Below are 12,500 nucleotides of genomic sequence, written 5' to 3'. Positions count from 1 at the left end.
AGCTGCACTGCGGATGGCTCATGAGTTGTTCCAGTATTTCCTTGGAATAGACACTATAGGCAATTTCCCCCTTTGGTATGAATAAAGGGAATGTTATTTTTTATTTATTTTAAAAAAAATAATAACAGACTAAAGCAGAGCTTTCCACTTGAAATTTCAAAAATTCGTAGATTTTAAATGAAAAAGATAAAAGAAAAATCATTTTAAATAGCTTTACAAATTAACAATTGGCCCCCATCATGATCCAATGCAGGTCCTAGCAAGTCCCGATTAATATTAAGTAACTCAACGTTCCATTCCATCAAGAGTTATAGGGAATGAGATTAGCGGAAGAGTAGCGTCCCTTGATTGGACGTCACCCATAGTCTGTGACGTCACCGGCAAAAAAGTTATTAGAGAGAGAACGTCATGTTGGTTGTGAGCATGCGTCTCTCGTCCTCGCGGGTCTGTAGCTGGGGCTAAAAATGCGTATTTCTACGAATATTTCGTAGCACTCGCCAGGTCTACTGAAGCGATAGATAAAAACTGACTCAAAATATTTTCTCAAATTCATTTTTTCTGGTTTTACGTCGCTTGTATTACTTTATGGTTTGTCTGTTTGTAAGTTTGTTTGTTTGTTTGTCTTTGGAGGTTTACCATTCCTCCACCGCCTATCAGGTTTAATAAGTATTGTGTTTATTGTTGTTTTTTAAAATTGTTTTTGTTGTTGGCTGAAGAAGGGTTTTGAGCCCAAAACGTTCCGTGTACGTATTTTTTTCATTTTCTTTTTTTTTTTAGTAAAACTGTTTTATTCATTTTTATTTTTTGCTTTATACATTGCGATATTCACTTACATGTGATCAAAGCGCTTTACAAGTGCCCCCAATCCAGCAGCAACACTCAATGCAAAAGGCAAGACATAACGCAACGCTGGTGCTCCTAAAAAGTGTTCGTAAGGGGCAACGCTGATTCTGATCGGATACTCATTTTACACCTGAGTGTGGTGAGGAAATGAGATTACAGAACCTTCGCCAAGGACTCAATATTGCGCGGCACAGCTGGGATCGAACTATGGACCACCGGGTCTGAATCCGAACACCATACCATGAGACTATTAATCCAAACAAGAAATGAATGCTATGCGTTTATCCAAAGAGCTCATTCTAATAGACCAATCTCCTCTCACACTCGCCCACCCAATCTAAAATATCTTTTAACCTGGACTTGAAATACTTTTCGAACACCAAATGACTTTTGTCAGACATGATATACGACAATGACCGTTCCTCCGCCAGAACAAGTTCCTCTAGAGCAACATCCGGCCTCTCAAATCCGTACAGATCTCTTATCTTATCTATCAAAGTCTTATCAAACACGCACAGCGTCTTCAACATGGTTTGGTGAAACGCCAGGAATCTACTTCCGGCCTGTCCTCCTTGGTACATCAACTCGTACGCGTCCAAAAGACCACTTTCGTTGTCCAGTAACCATAGTAACGGGGACTCGATAGATTTGTGCAGATTCCGAATCGGTTCAGCCAGAATTCCCGGGTTGTTTTCTTTTTCTGCGGAGTCTTGCATGCTGGCCACTCTGGTTGGATGAAGACCAAAAAATATATGTGACCCTTCGCCTTAAAATGGTATTAAGTCGGAATGGTTAAGATTTTGAAAATTGAATTTATAACCAGAAATATCAGACTTGTGTTGAGTTTGTATGTGTTATTGAGGATAGGAGAATCGATACCTTATTTTAGCGTGCTAATGCCAACAGTTTATATTTTTGACCAGTTTAACATTTTATTTGGCTTTTAAGCATGTGGTTCGTTCCGACATAATGCCGTTTTGAGACGATGGGTCACATAATCTTAGAGCATAGATGGAAGTGCCGAAATTGGAACTGTCTACATGAACTTGTCTACTGTTGGAGGCACAAGGAGGGGATTGCAAGCAGTCTTGTGCTGTGGGAACCACTTGAAAGAACCAGAAACAGAGGCAGGCAGAATACAACATACATTGACTGTCTGCTAGATGACACAGGAATGGACAACACCCTGGAGCTGCTTACACTCATGGAGGACAGGACAGAATGGCGAAGACTTGTGGCTCATGTTGGGCGCCCCAAGGGGCGGCCTAGGTAAGTAACTAAGTAAGTACTTGAACGTTTAGTTATCTTTTTTTTATTTTCGGGAGGTGAAAGTTTGTTATCTCTATATTTATCTTTTAAAATCAATTTACTCACACAATGATTAAATAACACTTTACGGCGCTGCATAGAGACTGACGCCTGGGTTATTCCAGTCTTCCCTTGGAATTGACCCTAGAGACTTTTTTCCCATATTATGGGATGAATAAAGGGAATTTTATTATGTATTTAGTTATTATTATTTTATTTTAAAATCATTTAAATCATGCTGTCTGGCATCAATGTCCGTGTTTAATGACTTTGAGATGCTAGTGATGTTAGGAAATTTGGTGGCAAAAGTTTGTAACACAAATGTTTACGTAATTATTACTATTATCATCATCATCATCATCATCGTTGTCTTCATCGTCATCATCATCATCATCATCATCACCATCATCATCATCATCATCATCATCAATCATATCATCAATTCATTCATATCCATCTCATCATCCATCATCATCATCATCATCATCATCATCATCATCATTATCATGACTATTATTCACACATTTTCTAACACACCCACCTGTCGTAATTAGCCGTGATATAGTCAAATAGAATCAGGTTTCCCCATTGGGCAATTTGGATCAGAGTGTCCATCTTGATTTTCACGTTCTTGTTGAGTTTGGTGGTGGACGTTGGATTGTCCAGGTACTTGAGGAGGACGGAGTCGTGCTGACCACTGGGCTGGAGACCGCTGCTCTTGCCACAGCCGTTCTTGTCTAAATGTCTCCGACGGAGTGAGATGGGCAGACCTGATCGGATGGCGGTGAGTATGGGCTCTGGCATGTATACTTTGGCACTGTGTGTGGGTGTGTGTCATTGGGTGTGTGTGTGTGTGAGAGAGAGTATGTGTGTGTGTGTGTGTGTGGAGGGAGAGAGAGTGTGTGTGTGAGGGAGAGAGAGAGTGTGTGTGTGAGAGAGAGCGAAAGTGTGTGTGTGAGTGTGTGTGTGTGTGTGAGAGAAAGTGTGTGTGTGTGTGTGTGTGTGAGTGTGTGTAGTGTGTTAGAGAGAGAATATGTGTGTGAGAGTGTGTGTGTGTGTGAGAGAGAGAGAGAGAAAGTGTGTGTGTTGTGAGTGTGTGTGGAGGGAGAGAGAGTGTGTGTATGTGTTAGAGAGAGAATATGTGTGTGAGTGTGTGTGTGTGTGTGTTAGAGAGAATAGTGTGTGAGAGAGAGTATGTGTGTGTAAGAAAGAGAAAGTGTGTGTGTGTGAGAGAGAGAGTGTGTGTGAGAGAGAGAGAGTGTGTGTGTGTGAGAGAGAGAGAAAGTGTGTGTTTGTGTGTGTTGAGGGATGGGGGATGATGGAAATGGGACGAATTAATTAATTAATTAATATCTAAATAGTTATAATAATAATAATAATAATAATAATATAATAATAATAATAATAATAATAATAATAATAATAACAATAACAATAAATAATAATAATAATAATAATAATAATAATAATAATAATAATAATAATATATTATTATTATATATATTATTATTATTATTATATATTATCATTATTATTATTATTATTATTATTATTATTATTATATTATCTAGAAGAAGAAAAGAAGAAGAAGAAGAAGAAGAAGAAGAAGAAGAAGAAGAAGAAGAAGAAGAAGAAGAAGAAGAAGAAGAAGAAGAAGAAGAAGAAGAAGAAGAAGAAGAAGAAGAAGAAGAAGAAGAAGAAGAAGAAGAAGAAGAAGAAGAAGAAGAAGAAGAAGAAGAAGAAGAAGAAGAAGAAGAAGAAGAAGAAGAAGAAGAAGAAGAAGAAGAAGAAGAAGAAGAAGAAGAAGAAGAATACAACAACTATAATAATCCCAAACGTGCATATATTATTACCCAACGTGTTTGATCTTATCATCATCGACAGCTGCAATCACGTCAACGGACGGACCCTTTCAACGGATTAAAAGCTTCACTTTATTGTCAAAGAACGTATTCGAACGTCAGCCATCCTATCAGTTTTAATCTCTTTGTCTGTCGTTACTGAACCACTCGTAATTCCTCTATCTCTCTCTTCCAGTTGAATAATATCTTCTTTGTTTTCATCGCCGCTCAACGGAGAACTTAATTACCCCCCCCCCCCCCCCCCCCCCTCTTTACATTCGTTACGATGCAGCTAACATTTTTCTCGTTCAAATTTATTTTGTACATCATAATATTTGAAAAAAAAATGTATGTTATAGTTAAAGTAGATAATATATTAACACTGTGTTGAAGAGCTCGTTTAGCAACAAAAAAAAAATGTAATAGCAAGAATTAACAGCTTTTGTGTTTGAGTGAAATAAATCTATTTTTGTATAAGTTGGGTGTGAAGTTTTGGGGACAATCCGGAAAAATGGCCGGTTAGGAGAGGATTACATATAAACACGTTTTTTGCTTTCTTTTCTATTAAGATAATGTTTATTCGTTATTTTAAAAATGTCTAGACTAGATAGTATGAAGTTGTATTCACTCAAGTCTTTGTTATTTATTAAAAAGAAAAATTGCCATCCACGTTTATGAGTAATTCTCACTTAACTGTATGAACCAGACTATAAACGTTCAAGGTTACACACAAAGTTTTGCTTTGTTGGTCCGTTATTTTTCCAGATAGTAATGTTGTGAGTTCCCTTGTCAAGCGCACTACGATAGTAACATAAAGAGATTAAAAATGACTCTTATAAAAACAATCAACACAGTATCTCTCAAAGCGCTTTACAAAGGGTCCCCTGACCAACAGCAACACGTAACATGTAACACGAGACGAGACGTCTATTGGGCGATATTACAATTTTTTTTTCTCTCGACAGAGACAACGCTGTTGACGGCGGGGTTTTCATTTAACGACTGAGTATGGTGAGAGAATTATCGTAAAGGGCCTTTTCCAAGGACTCAACTATGCGCCGAGCAAGGCTCGACCCCAGGATCTTCCGATCCGAAAGCGAGCTGCCAACTTAGAATTTTTCGTTAAAATTCGTAGTTTCCTGAAAGAAAATCACATTAATTAGATTTAGGAATAAATAGTTTACCCAACACAAATATCTCCATCAGAACGCGAATGAGATGCACCAAATGCTATGTGTGGTCCATTTTCTTTTATGGTTGTGAAACGTGAACACTAACCGCACAGACAGAACAACGTATTGAAGCTTTTGAGATGTGGACGTGCAGGAGAATGCTGAAAATACCTTGGACAGCAAGAAAAACAAACATCGAAGTCCTCGACCTAATGGCCAAAAACAAAAAGAACTTCTTTTGACCGTGAAGCACAAAAAGCTGTCATATTTTGGACATATGCGAAGACATGATAGTCTCGAAAAAAGGATAATGGAGGGAAGAATTGAAGGAAAGAGAGGCAGGGAAGACAAAGGAAATCCTGGACAGATGGCATCAAGGAAGCTACAGGACGGCGCATGGCAGACTGTAACGAGGCTGCAATGGACCGTGAAGGATGGAAGGCCATGACATCCGGCCTTTGGAAAGAGATGGAACCCGGGTAAGGTAAGGTAAGTTTACCCTTAACTCTCTCCTTACCAGCCATTTTCTGGATTTTCCCCAAAACTTCACCGCAACTAACACAAAAAATAGATGTTTTTTATCACTCATACACAATAGCAGTAAGTTCTTGCGATACAAAATTTCTTTAGCAAAACATACTCTACAACCAGCGTGATGCGTCAGATCACGTGCACAATACTCTTCAACAGTCGTAACGTCTCTTCCTTCCTAATGACGCATGGTAACTTAGTAACACTGGCTCTAAACTATCGGAACAATGGCTGATGAAATATTTCTCCGGCGAGCATAAAAGCATATCCAGAGGAAAAAAAAAACAACATAAATTTGATCATGGTTTGACTTTTACACATTCTGATCAAAAGGCTTACGAAAAGTTCTAGCCAGCATGAATAATAGAAAGTAATGATTTTCTTTGTTTAGAACCAAGATGGCCGACGTTGTCGGGCTGCGTGACATCTGACCACTGAATCCAATTCTTACTGGTATGAGGAGTCCACGTTGTCCAGCCACATGATGAGGGCCACGAATTGGTCAGTGTCCCAGGCCATCTTCCTCACGCTCCCCGATACCTTTGACCATTGGTATGAGTTGACCAGCGACAGGGAGACAGGGGGGACGGTGGTGAACCCAAGGTATCTAGCCAACCAATAGGACATGATCTCACCTAGGGGAAATAATGATAGTTTGGTGGTGGTCATTTTTGTGGTGATGATGATGATGATGATTGTTGTGGTGGTGATAGTTGTGGTGGTGGTGATGATGATGATGATTGTGGTGGTGGTGATTGTTGTGGTGGTGATTGTTGTGGTGGTGGTGATTGTTGTGGTGATGATGATGATGATGATTGTGTTAGTGATAATCGTTGTGGTGGTGATAATGGTTGTGGTGGTGATGATTGTTGTGATGGTGATGATTGTTGTGGTGGTAATAATTGTTGTGGTGTGATAATTCTTGTGGTGGTGATAATTCTTGTGATGGTGATCATTGTTGTGGTGGTGATATTTGTTGTGGTGGTGATAATTGTTGTGATGGTGATGATTGTGGTGGTGATAATCGTTGTGGTGGTGATAATTCTTGTGGTGGTGATGATTGTTGTGGTGGTGATAATTGTTGTGGTGGTGATGATTTTTTGTGATTGTGATAATTGTTGTGGTTGTGATAATTGTTGTTGTGGTGATAATTCTTGTGGTGGTGATAATTCTTGTGGTGGTGATAATTGTTGTGGTGGTGATAATGGTTGTGGTGGTGATAATTGTTGTGGTGGTGATAATGGTTGTGGTGGTGATAATGGTTGTGGTGGTGATAATTGTTGTGGTGGTGATAATTCTTGTGGTGGTGATAATTCTTGTGATGGTGATCATTGTTGTGGTGGTGATATTTGTTGTGGTGGTGATAATTGTTGTGGTGGTGATAATGGTTGTGACAATGGTGTTAGTGGTGGCGAAGGGAGAGTTATGTAAAAAACCACAAACCTTGCACCAGCCTCGTGTTAGGTGCCCTGTACCTCGCACACACACTCGACCCATCCTCTAGAACGGCGTACCCATTTTTGGGTCGACCACATCGATTCCACTGGGGAGATTCCAGCTTCACCACTTGGCTGTTTCGAATCGTTTTCAACCATCTGTCGGCGGCCTCGGGTTCGATGCCTTCAAATACAAAAAACACAAATTTATAGATAGTATGCAGATGACGTCACTCAGGCCTTTGTTATTGTTTTTGCCATCCGCGTTTGTGAGTTGTTCTCACTAAACTGGATTAACCCGACTATAAACGTTCATGGTTACACGGAGTTTGTGTGTTGGTCCGTTATACTTCCGGATGGCAATGTTGTGAACTCCTTGGCCAAGCGCATTCTATCTATAAGAAAAAAAAATAAACTTAAAATGTTACTTAATATATGTGACCCACCGTCTCTAAAAAGGTATTAAGCCGGGATGACTCCGGTGCAAAAAATTGAATTTATTGACAAAAACATGAAACTTAGGGTTTGTTTCGGTTTGTTATGTAAGAGAATGAAGACAATTTCTCGCAATACAAAAGCGCAAAAATTGGTATTTACTATCAATTTAATTCTACAGTCACTCTTCGGGGTCCAATTCATCCCGACATAAAACCGTTTCGAGACAAAGGGTCACATATAATTTTCATGGCTTCAGAGAATTGAGTTCAGTTGGTAGTTAAGGCCTTTGCATTTTTGCTTTTAAGAAAACGGTTTGGGTCATAGTTTAATTGGAATTATGAAAATAATGTCTCTGTATATTATAAGGTTATAAAAATAAAACAAATTGCATAGTCAATGCCCATGTTTATTTGTTACAAAAACCGAAATGTGCAATGAATGCCATTGTACTTGGTTACAAACACAAAAAGTGCAATTAATGTATGTGTTTTTGGTTACAAGAACCGAAATGTGCAATCAATGTATGTGTTTTTGGTTACAAAAACCGAAATGTGCAATCAATTACATTGTACTTGGTTACAAACACAAAAAGTGCAATTAATGTATGTGTTTTTGGTTACAAGAACCGAAATGTGCAATCAATTACATTGTACTTGGTTACAAACACAAAAAGTGCAATTAATGTATGTGTTTTTGGTTACAAGAACCGAAATGTGCAATCAATGTATGTGTTTTTGGTTACAAAAGACGAATAGTAAAATTTAAACCGGATTGTCTAATTGCCATTGTATACTTAGTTAACAAAACCGTTTCTCAGGTTTGAGAGCTTTTGACAAAATGAGGGTCATTTAAATCGATCGATATTTGAAGGACGATTTTCCTGGCCAAATTTTAAGATATGTGTTTTTCCAGAGTACGGACGGAAAACCACTTCTCACTTATTTATAAGTTAATACAGATGTAAGTTAACTAACTCAATCCTAGAGATTTTTGCTACATTTCAAAATTGGAAGAAAAATGTATTGAAAATGAGCTTGTACATAGAAAGTATTATTCAACTATCATTAACATGTAAAAACTAAAAACAATAGCTTTGATACTACGCCTATAATTAGTCTCAGAAAAATGAAAATGTAATAAATAGACATGGGGTAAAAGTAACCCCCGGGTAAACTATGGATATAGTCGGTGTTAGGGTTGAGTGAGTTAAGTTTAAAGTGATACCAAGCTACTAGAAGATGTGGAACGTAAAAGGTATTAAACAAAACATGATTATCACAGCTTCCAAAAAGACACTACGCACCTTTTTTTGTTGTTTTTACATTCCAAAATTTTCACCAAACAGGGAGGACATACGCCATATTTAGACGTCGATTTGTTTGGGTTTTTTGTTTTTTTTTTTAGTAATGTATAATTATTGAGTTTTTCAATTTATTTTGTTGTCGGCTGAAGAAAGATTTTGTGCCCGAAACGTTCCATGTTTTTAATTTTCTTTTTTAAAGCTGTTATATTCAATTTTTGTCATGTTTAAAACATTAGAAACGTGAGCTTTTATATAGCGCAATATCCACTAAACCTGTTTAAAGCGCTTTACAAAGGATCCCTGACAAACAGCAACACGTAACATGCAGAACATGTAGATAGATGACGCCTGTTAGGCGATAATTAAATACAATCCCGAAAGAGAAAACTCTGTTAACGGCCAGGAACTCATTTTACACCTGAGTACGGGAGAGAACTTGCGTAAAGAGTCTTCTCCACGGACTCACCTATGCGCCGCTAAGAGCTCGTTTTACACCTGAGTACGGTGAGATATGTGAATAAAGAGTCTTTTCCAAAGGACTCAACTATGCGCCGAGCTAGCCTCGAACCCAGGACCTTCCGATCCGAAAGCGAGTGTCATACCACACACAAGACTACAATTACCTCTAGGTAGCAAGCCCAAGAAGTCGGACGTCCAGTAAATTCCGTCCACAATACACGTTGTGCTTGACCATTTATCAGGGCCATTCGGACTCCTCCTCTCTTTGTACGGCTGCTGTCGCCTTGGAAAATCCTGTTGCTTAGTATCCGGTGCGTTGCCGTGACGAAGATCTGATGACGAAGGTGGGGAGTCTCTTGAAGATCCGTGTTTCATCCCACGCCTCGAGGAAGACTTGGAATGTCTAGAGAGGTCGCGATGGTTTACTCCATTGCGTTCTAACGACGAGACACCGTCCAGATTCTGTCGTTGGAGATTCGGTCGTGGCTTTTGAAAACCTTGCAAGGAAATGTTTCTCTTGATTTTTGATAAAAGTTTATCTCTTATTGAATCTATTTCCAAATGCTCTCTTGAATTCACTTTATTATTATTATTATTATTATTATTATTATTATTATTATTATTATTATTATTATTATTATTATTATTATTATTATTATTATTATTATTATTATTATTATTATTATTATTATATTATTATTATTATTATTATTATCATTATTATTATTATCGTTATTATTTGAAAATGAATTACTTTCAATTTGAATATCAACAAGACGATTTTTGTTTTTTAAATTCTCACGGTCTTCAACCTGATACCCATCATAATTTATTTCAGGGTGTCCGTTATCAACGGCTTGAACATTCTCATTTATTATCAGTTGATCTAGATCAGACTTCGACTCGTCTTCCAACAACATTCCATTAAGATCGCTTTGTGTGGGGTCCTGCAGTTCGCCGGCCAAGAACTCTTCTTCGTCCCGATGTAGCTGTTTGAATCGGATCACATTGCTCACGTGATTAATTCTTCTTTGATGTTTTGGATGAATGCCCCCTCCTCCACCTCCCCCTCCTCCTCCTCCTCCATGTCTCTCGTCCCCACCCCAGTGCCTACTGGAGCGAACCCAAACAGCCATGATACACAGCCAAAGCAGAAAGGATAATATTGTCTTTTGCCATCGAAACAGAAATCGTTTCAGCATTGTGAAGATTGCCTTAATTTGCTTCCATGCATTCAATCTGGAAGAGACAAAGAGAGAACGATATATTATTATTAATGACATTGTAACTGAGGTTGCGAGAAATATCAAAGGTCATTTTTTGTCACGGTAAAGTCGTTGACGATAAATTGTATCCCACCGCTGAATATGGTGTTCCGGAGGTAATTTGTGACCCTTCGGCTCAAAACGGTATTAAGTCGGGATGGTTAAGATGTTGAGAATTGAATCTATAACCAGAAATATCAGACTTGTGTTGAGTTTGTGGGATTTATTGAGGAGATTGGATACCATTTTTTAGGGTGCTAATGCCAACAATTTATAATTTTGACGAGTTTAACGCACTTAATTTGGTTTTTATGCATCTAGTTCGTTCCGACATAATGCCGTTTTGAGACGATGGGTCACATTTGACTTTTATAGTACAGGTTTAAATTACAAATCCCTTTGTAAGAAATACTAGGATAAGAGAAAGTAGTTCCGCCCCAGAGCCATCAGGACGATGGAGCCGGAGTTTATATCACCGGATTCTATAGCGTTAAACGGACAGTAGCAATTGATTGCTATCCTTTAGATAGGACGTTAGTCTGTCTGACAGCACTTTCCATCAGATCGAATAATTCCAGCTACACAAGCACTGTCTGTTGGACAGGGAAGGGGGATTACGGTGATAGAATGTGAGTGAAGAGCCTTTTTAAGGACTCAACTATACGCCGAACATGGCAAAAATCCAGGACCTTCCAATTCGAAAGCGAGTGTCATTGTACAAGACCACGTAGTAGTAGTAGTAGTAGTAGTAGTAGTAGTAGTAGTAGTAGTAGTAGTAGTAGTAGTAGTAGTAGTAGTAGTGTAGTATAGTAGTAGTAGAGTAGTAGTAGTAGTAGTAGTAGTAGTAGTAGTATTAGTATAGTAAGTAGTAGTAGTAGTAGTAGTATAAATAGTAGTAGTTAGTAGGTAGTAGTTAGTAGTAGTAGTAGTAGTAGTAGTATAGTAGTAGTAGTAAGTTAGTAAAATAGTAGTAGTAGTAGTAGTAGTAGTAGTTAGTAGTAGTATAGTATAGTAGTAGTAGTAGTAGTAGTAGTAGTAGTAGTAGTAGTAGTAGTAGTAGTAGTAGTAGTAGTAGTAAGTAGTAGTAGTAGTAGTAATAGTAGTAGTAGTAGTAGTATATAGTAGTATAGTAGTATAGTAGTAGTAGTAAGTAGTGTAGTAGTAAGTAGTAGTATAGTAGTAGTAGTAGTTAGTTAGTAGTAGTAGTAGTAGTAGTAGTAAGTATAGTAGTAGTAGTAGTAGTAGTAGTAGTAGTAGAGTAGTAGTAGTAGTAGTAGTAGTAGTAGTAGTAGTAGTGTAGTAAGTAGTAGTAGTAGTAGAGTAGTAGTTAGTATAGTAGTAGTAGTAGTAGTAGTAGTAGTAGTTAAGTAGTATGTAGTAGTAGTAGTAGTAGTAGTAGTATAAGTATAGTAGTAGTAGTAGTAGTATAGTAGTAGTAGTAGTAGTAGTTAGTAGTAGTAGTAGTAGTAGTAGTAGTAGTAGTAGTAGTAGTAGTAGTAGTAGTAGTAGTAGTAGTAAGTAGTAGTGGTAGTATGTAGTTAGTAGTAGTAGTAGTAGTAGTAGTAGTAGTAGTAGTAGTAGTAGTAGTAGTAGTAGTAGTAGTAGTAGTAGTAGTAGTATAGTAGTAGTAGTAGTAGTAGTAGTAGTAGTAGTAGTAGTAGTAGTAGTAGTAGTAGTAGTAGTAGTAGTAGTAGTAGTAGTAGTAGTAGTAGTAGTAGTAGTAGTAGTAGTAGTAGTAGTAGTTGGTGTGTATGAATCCTACCAGGCCTTTATCATGCACCGGTGCCAGCTCCTTAATTTCTTTTTTTAAAATTACTATTGCCATTATCATCAGTATCATTATGACTATCACCATTATCATCATCGTCACCATCATCATTATTATCACCATATTCATCATCACC

The 12,500-nt window shown here is 37.8% G+C and overlaps 1 protein-coding gene across 1 annotated transcript in view; it reads right to left on the bottom strand.

Annotated features, from left to right (window-relative positions):
* Positions 1–759: 759 nt before the first annotated feature.
* The window catches only part of LOC144978862 (extracellular serine/threonine protein kinase four-jointed-like), a 38,827-nt gene continuing 27,086 nt past the window's right edge, over positions 760–12,500 (bottom strand). Inside the window, exons 3-8 of the mRNA XM_078925443.1 lie at positions 10,134–10,570; positions 9,496–9,909; positions 7,139–7,315; positions 6,147–6,330; positions 2,693–2,968; positions 760–1,569 (exon numbers count right to left, since the gene is read on the bottom strand). Coding sequence (XP_078781569.1) covers positions 1,143–1,569; positions 2,693–2,968; positions 6,147–6,330; positions 7,139–7,315; positions 9,496–9,909; positions 10,134–10,533 — 1,878 coding nt within the window. The 5' untranslated portion in view covers positions 10,534–10,570 and the 3' untranslated portion in view covers positions 760–1,142. The remainder of the gene's footprint in view (positions 1,570–2,692; positions 2,969–6,146; positions 6,331–7,138; positions 7,316–9,495; positions 9,910–10,133; positions 10,571–12,500) is intronic.

Source organism: Berghia stephanieae, chromosome 8, assembly GCF_034508935.2.
Source record: "Berghia stephanieae isolate SIO BIC M18660-M18661 chromosome 8, UCSD_Bste_1.3, whole genome shotgun sequence".
In the NCBI taxonomy this organism is placed as follows: domain Eukaryota; kingdom Metazoa; phylum Mollusca; class Gastropoda; order Nudibranchia; family Aeolidiidae; genus Berghia; species Berghia stephanieae.
The sequence above is the reverse complement of the archived record's forward strand: the minus strand, read 5'-3'. Positions and strand labels throughout refer to the sequence as shown.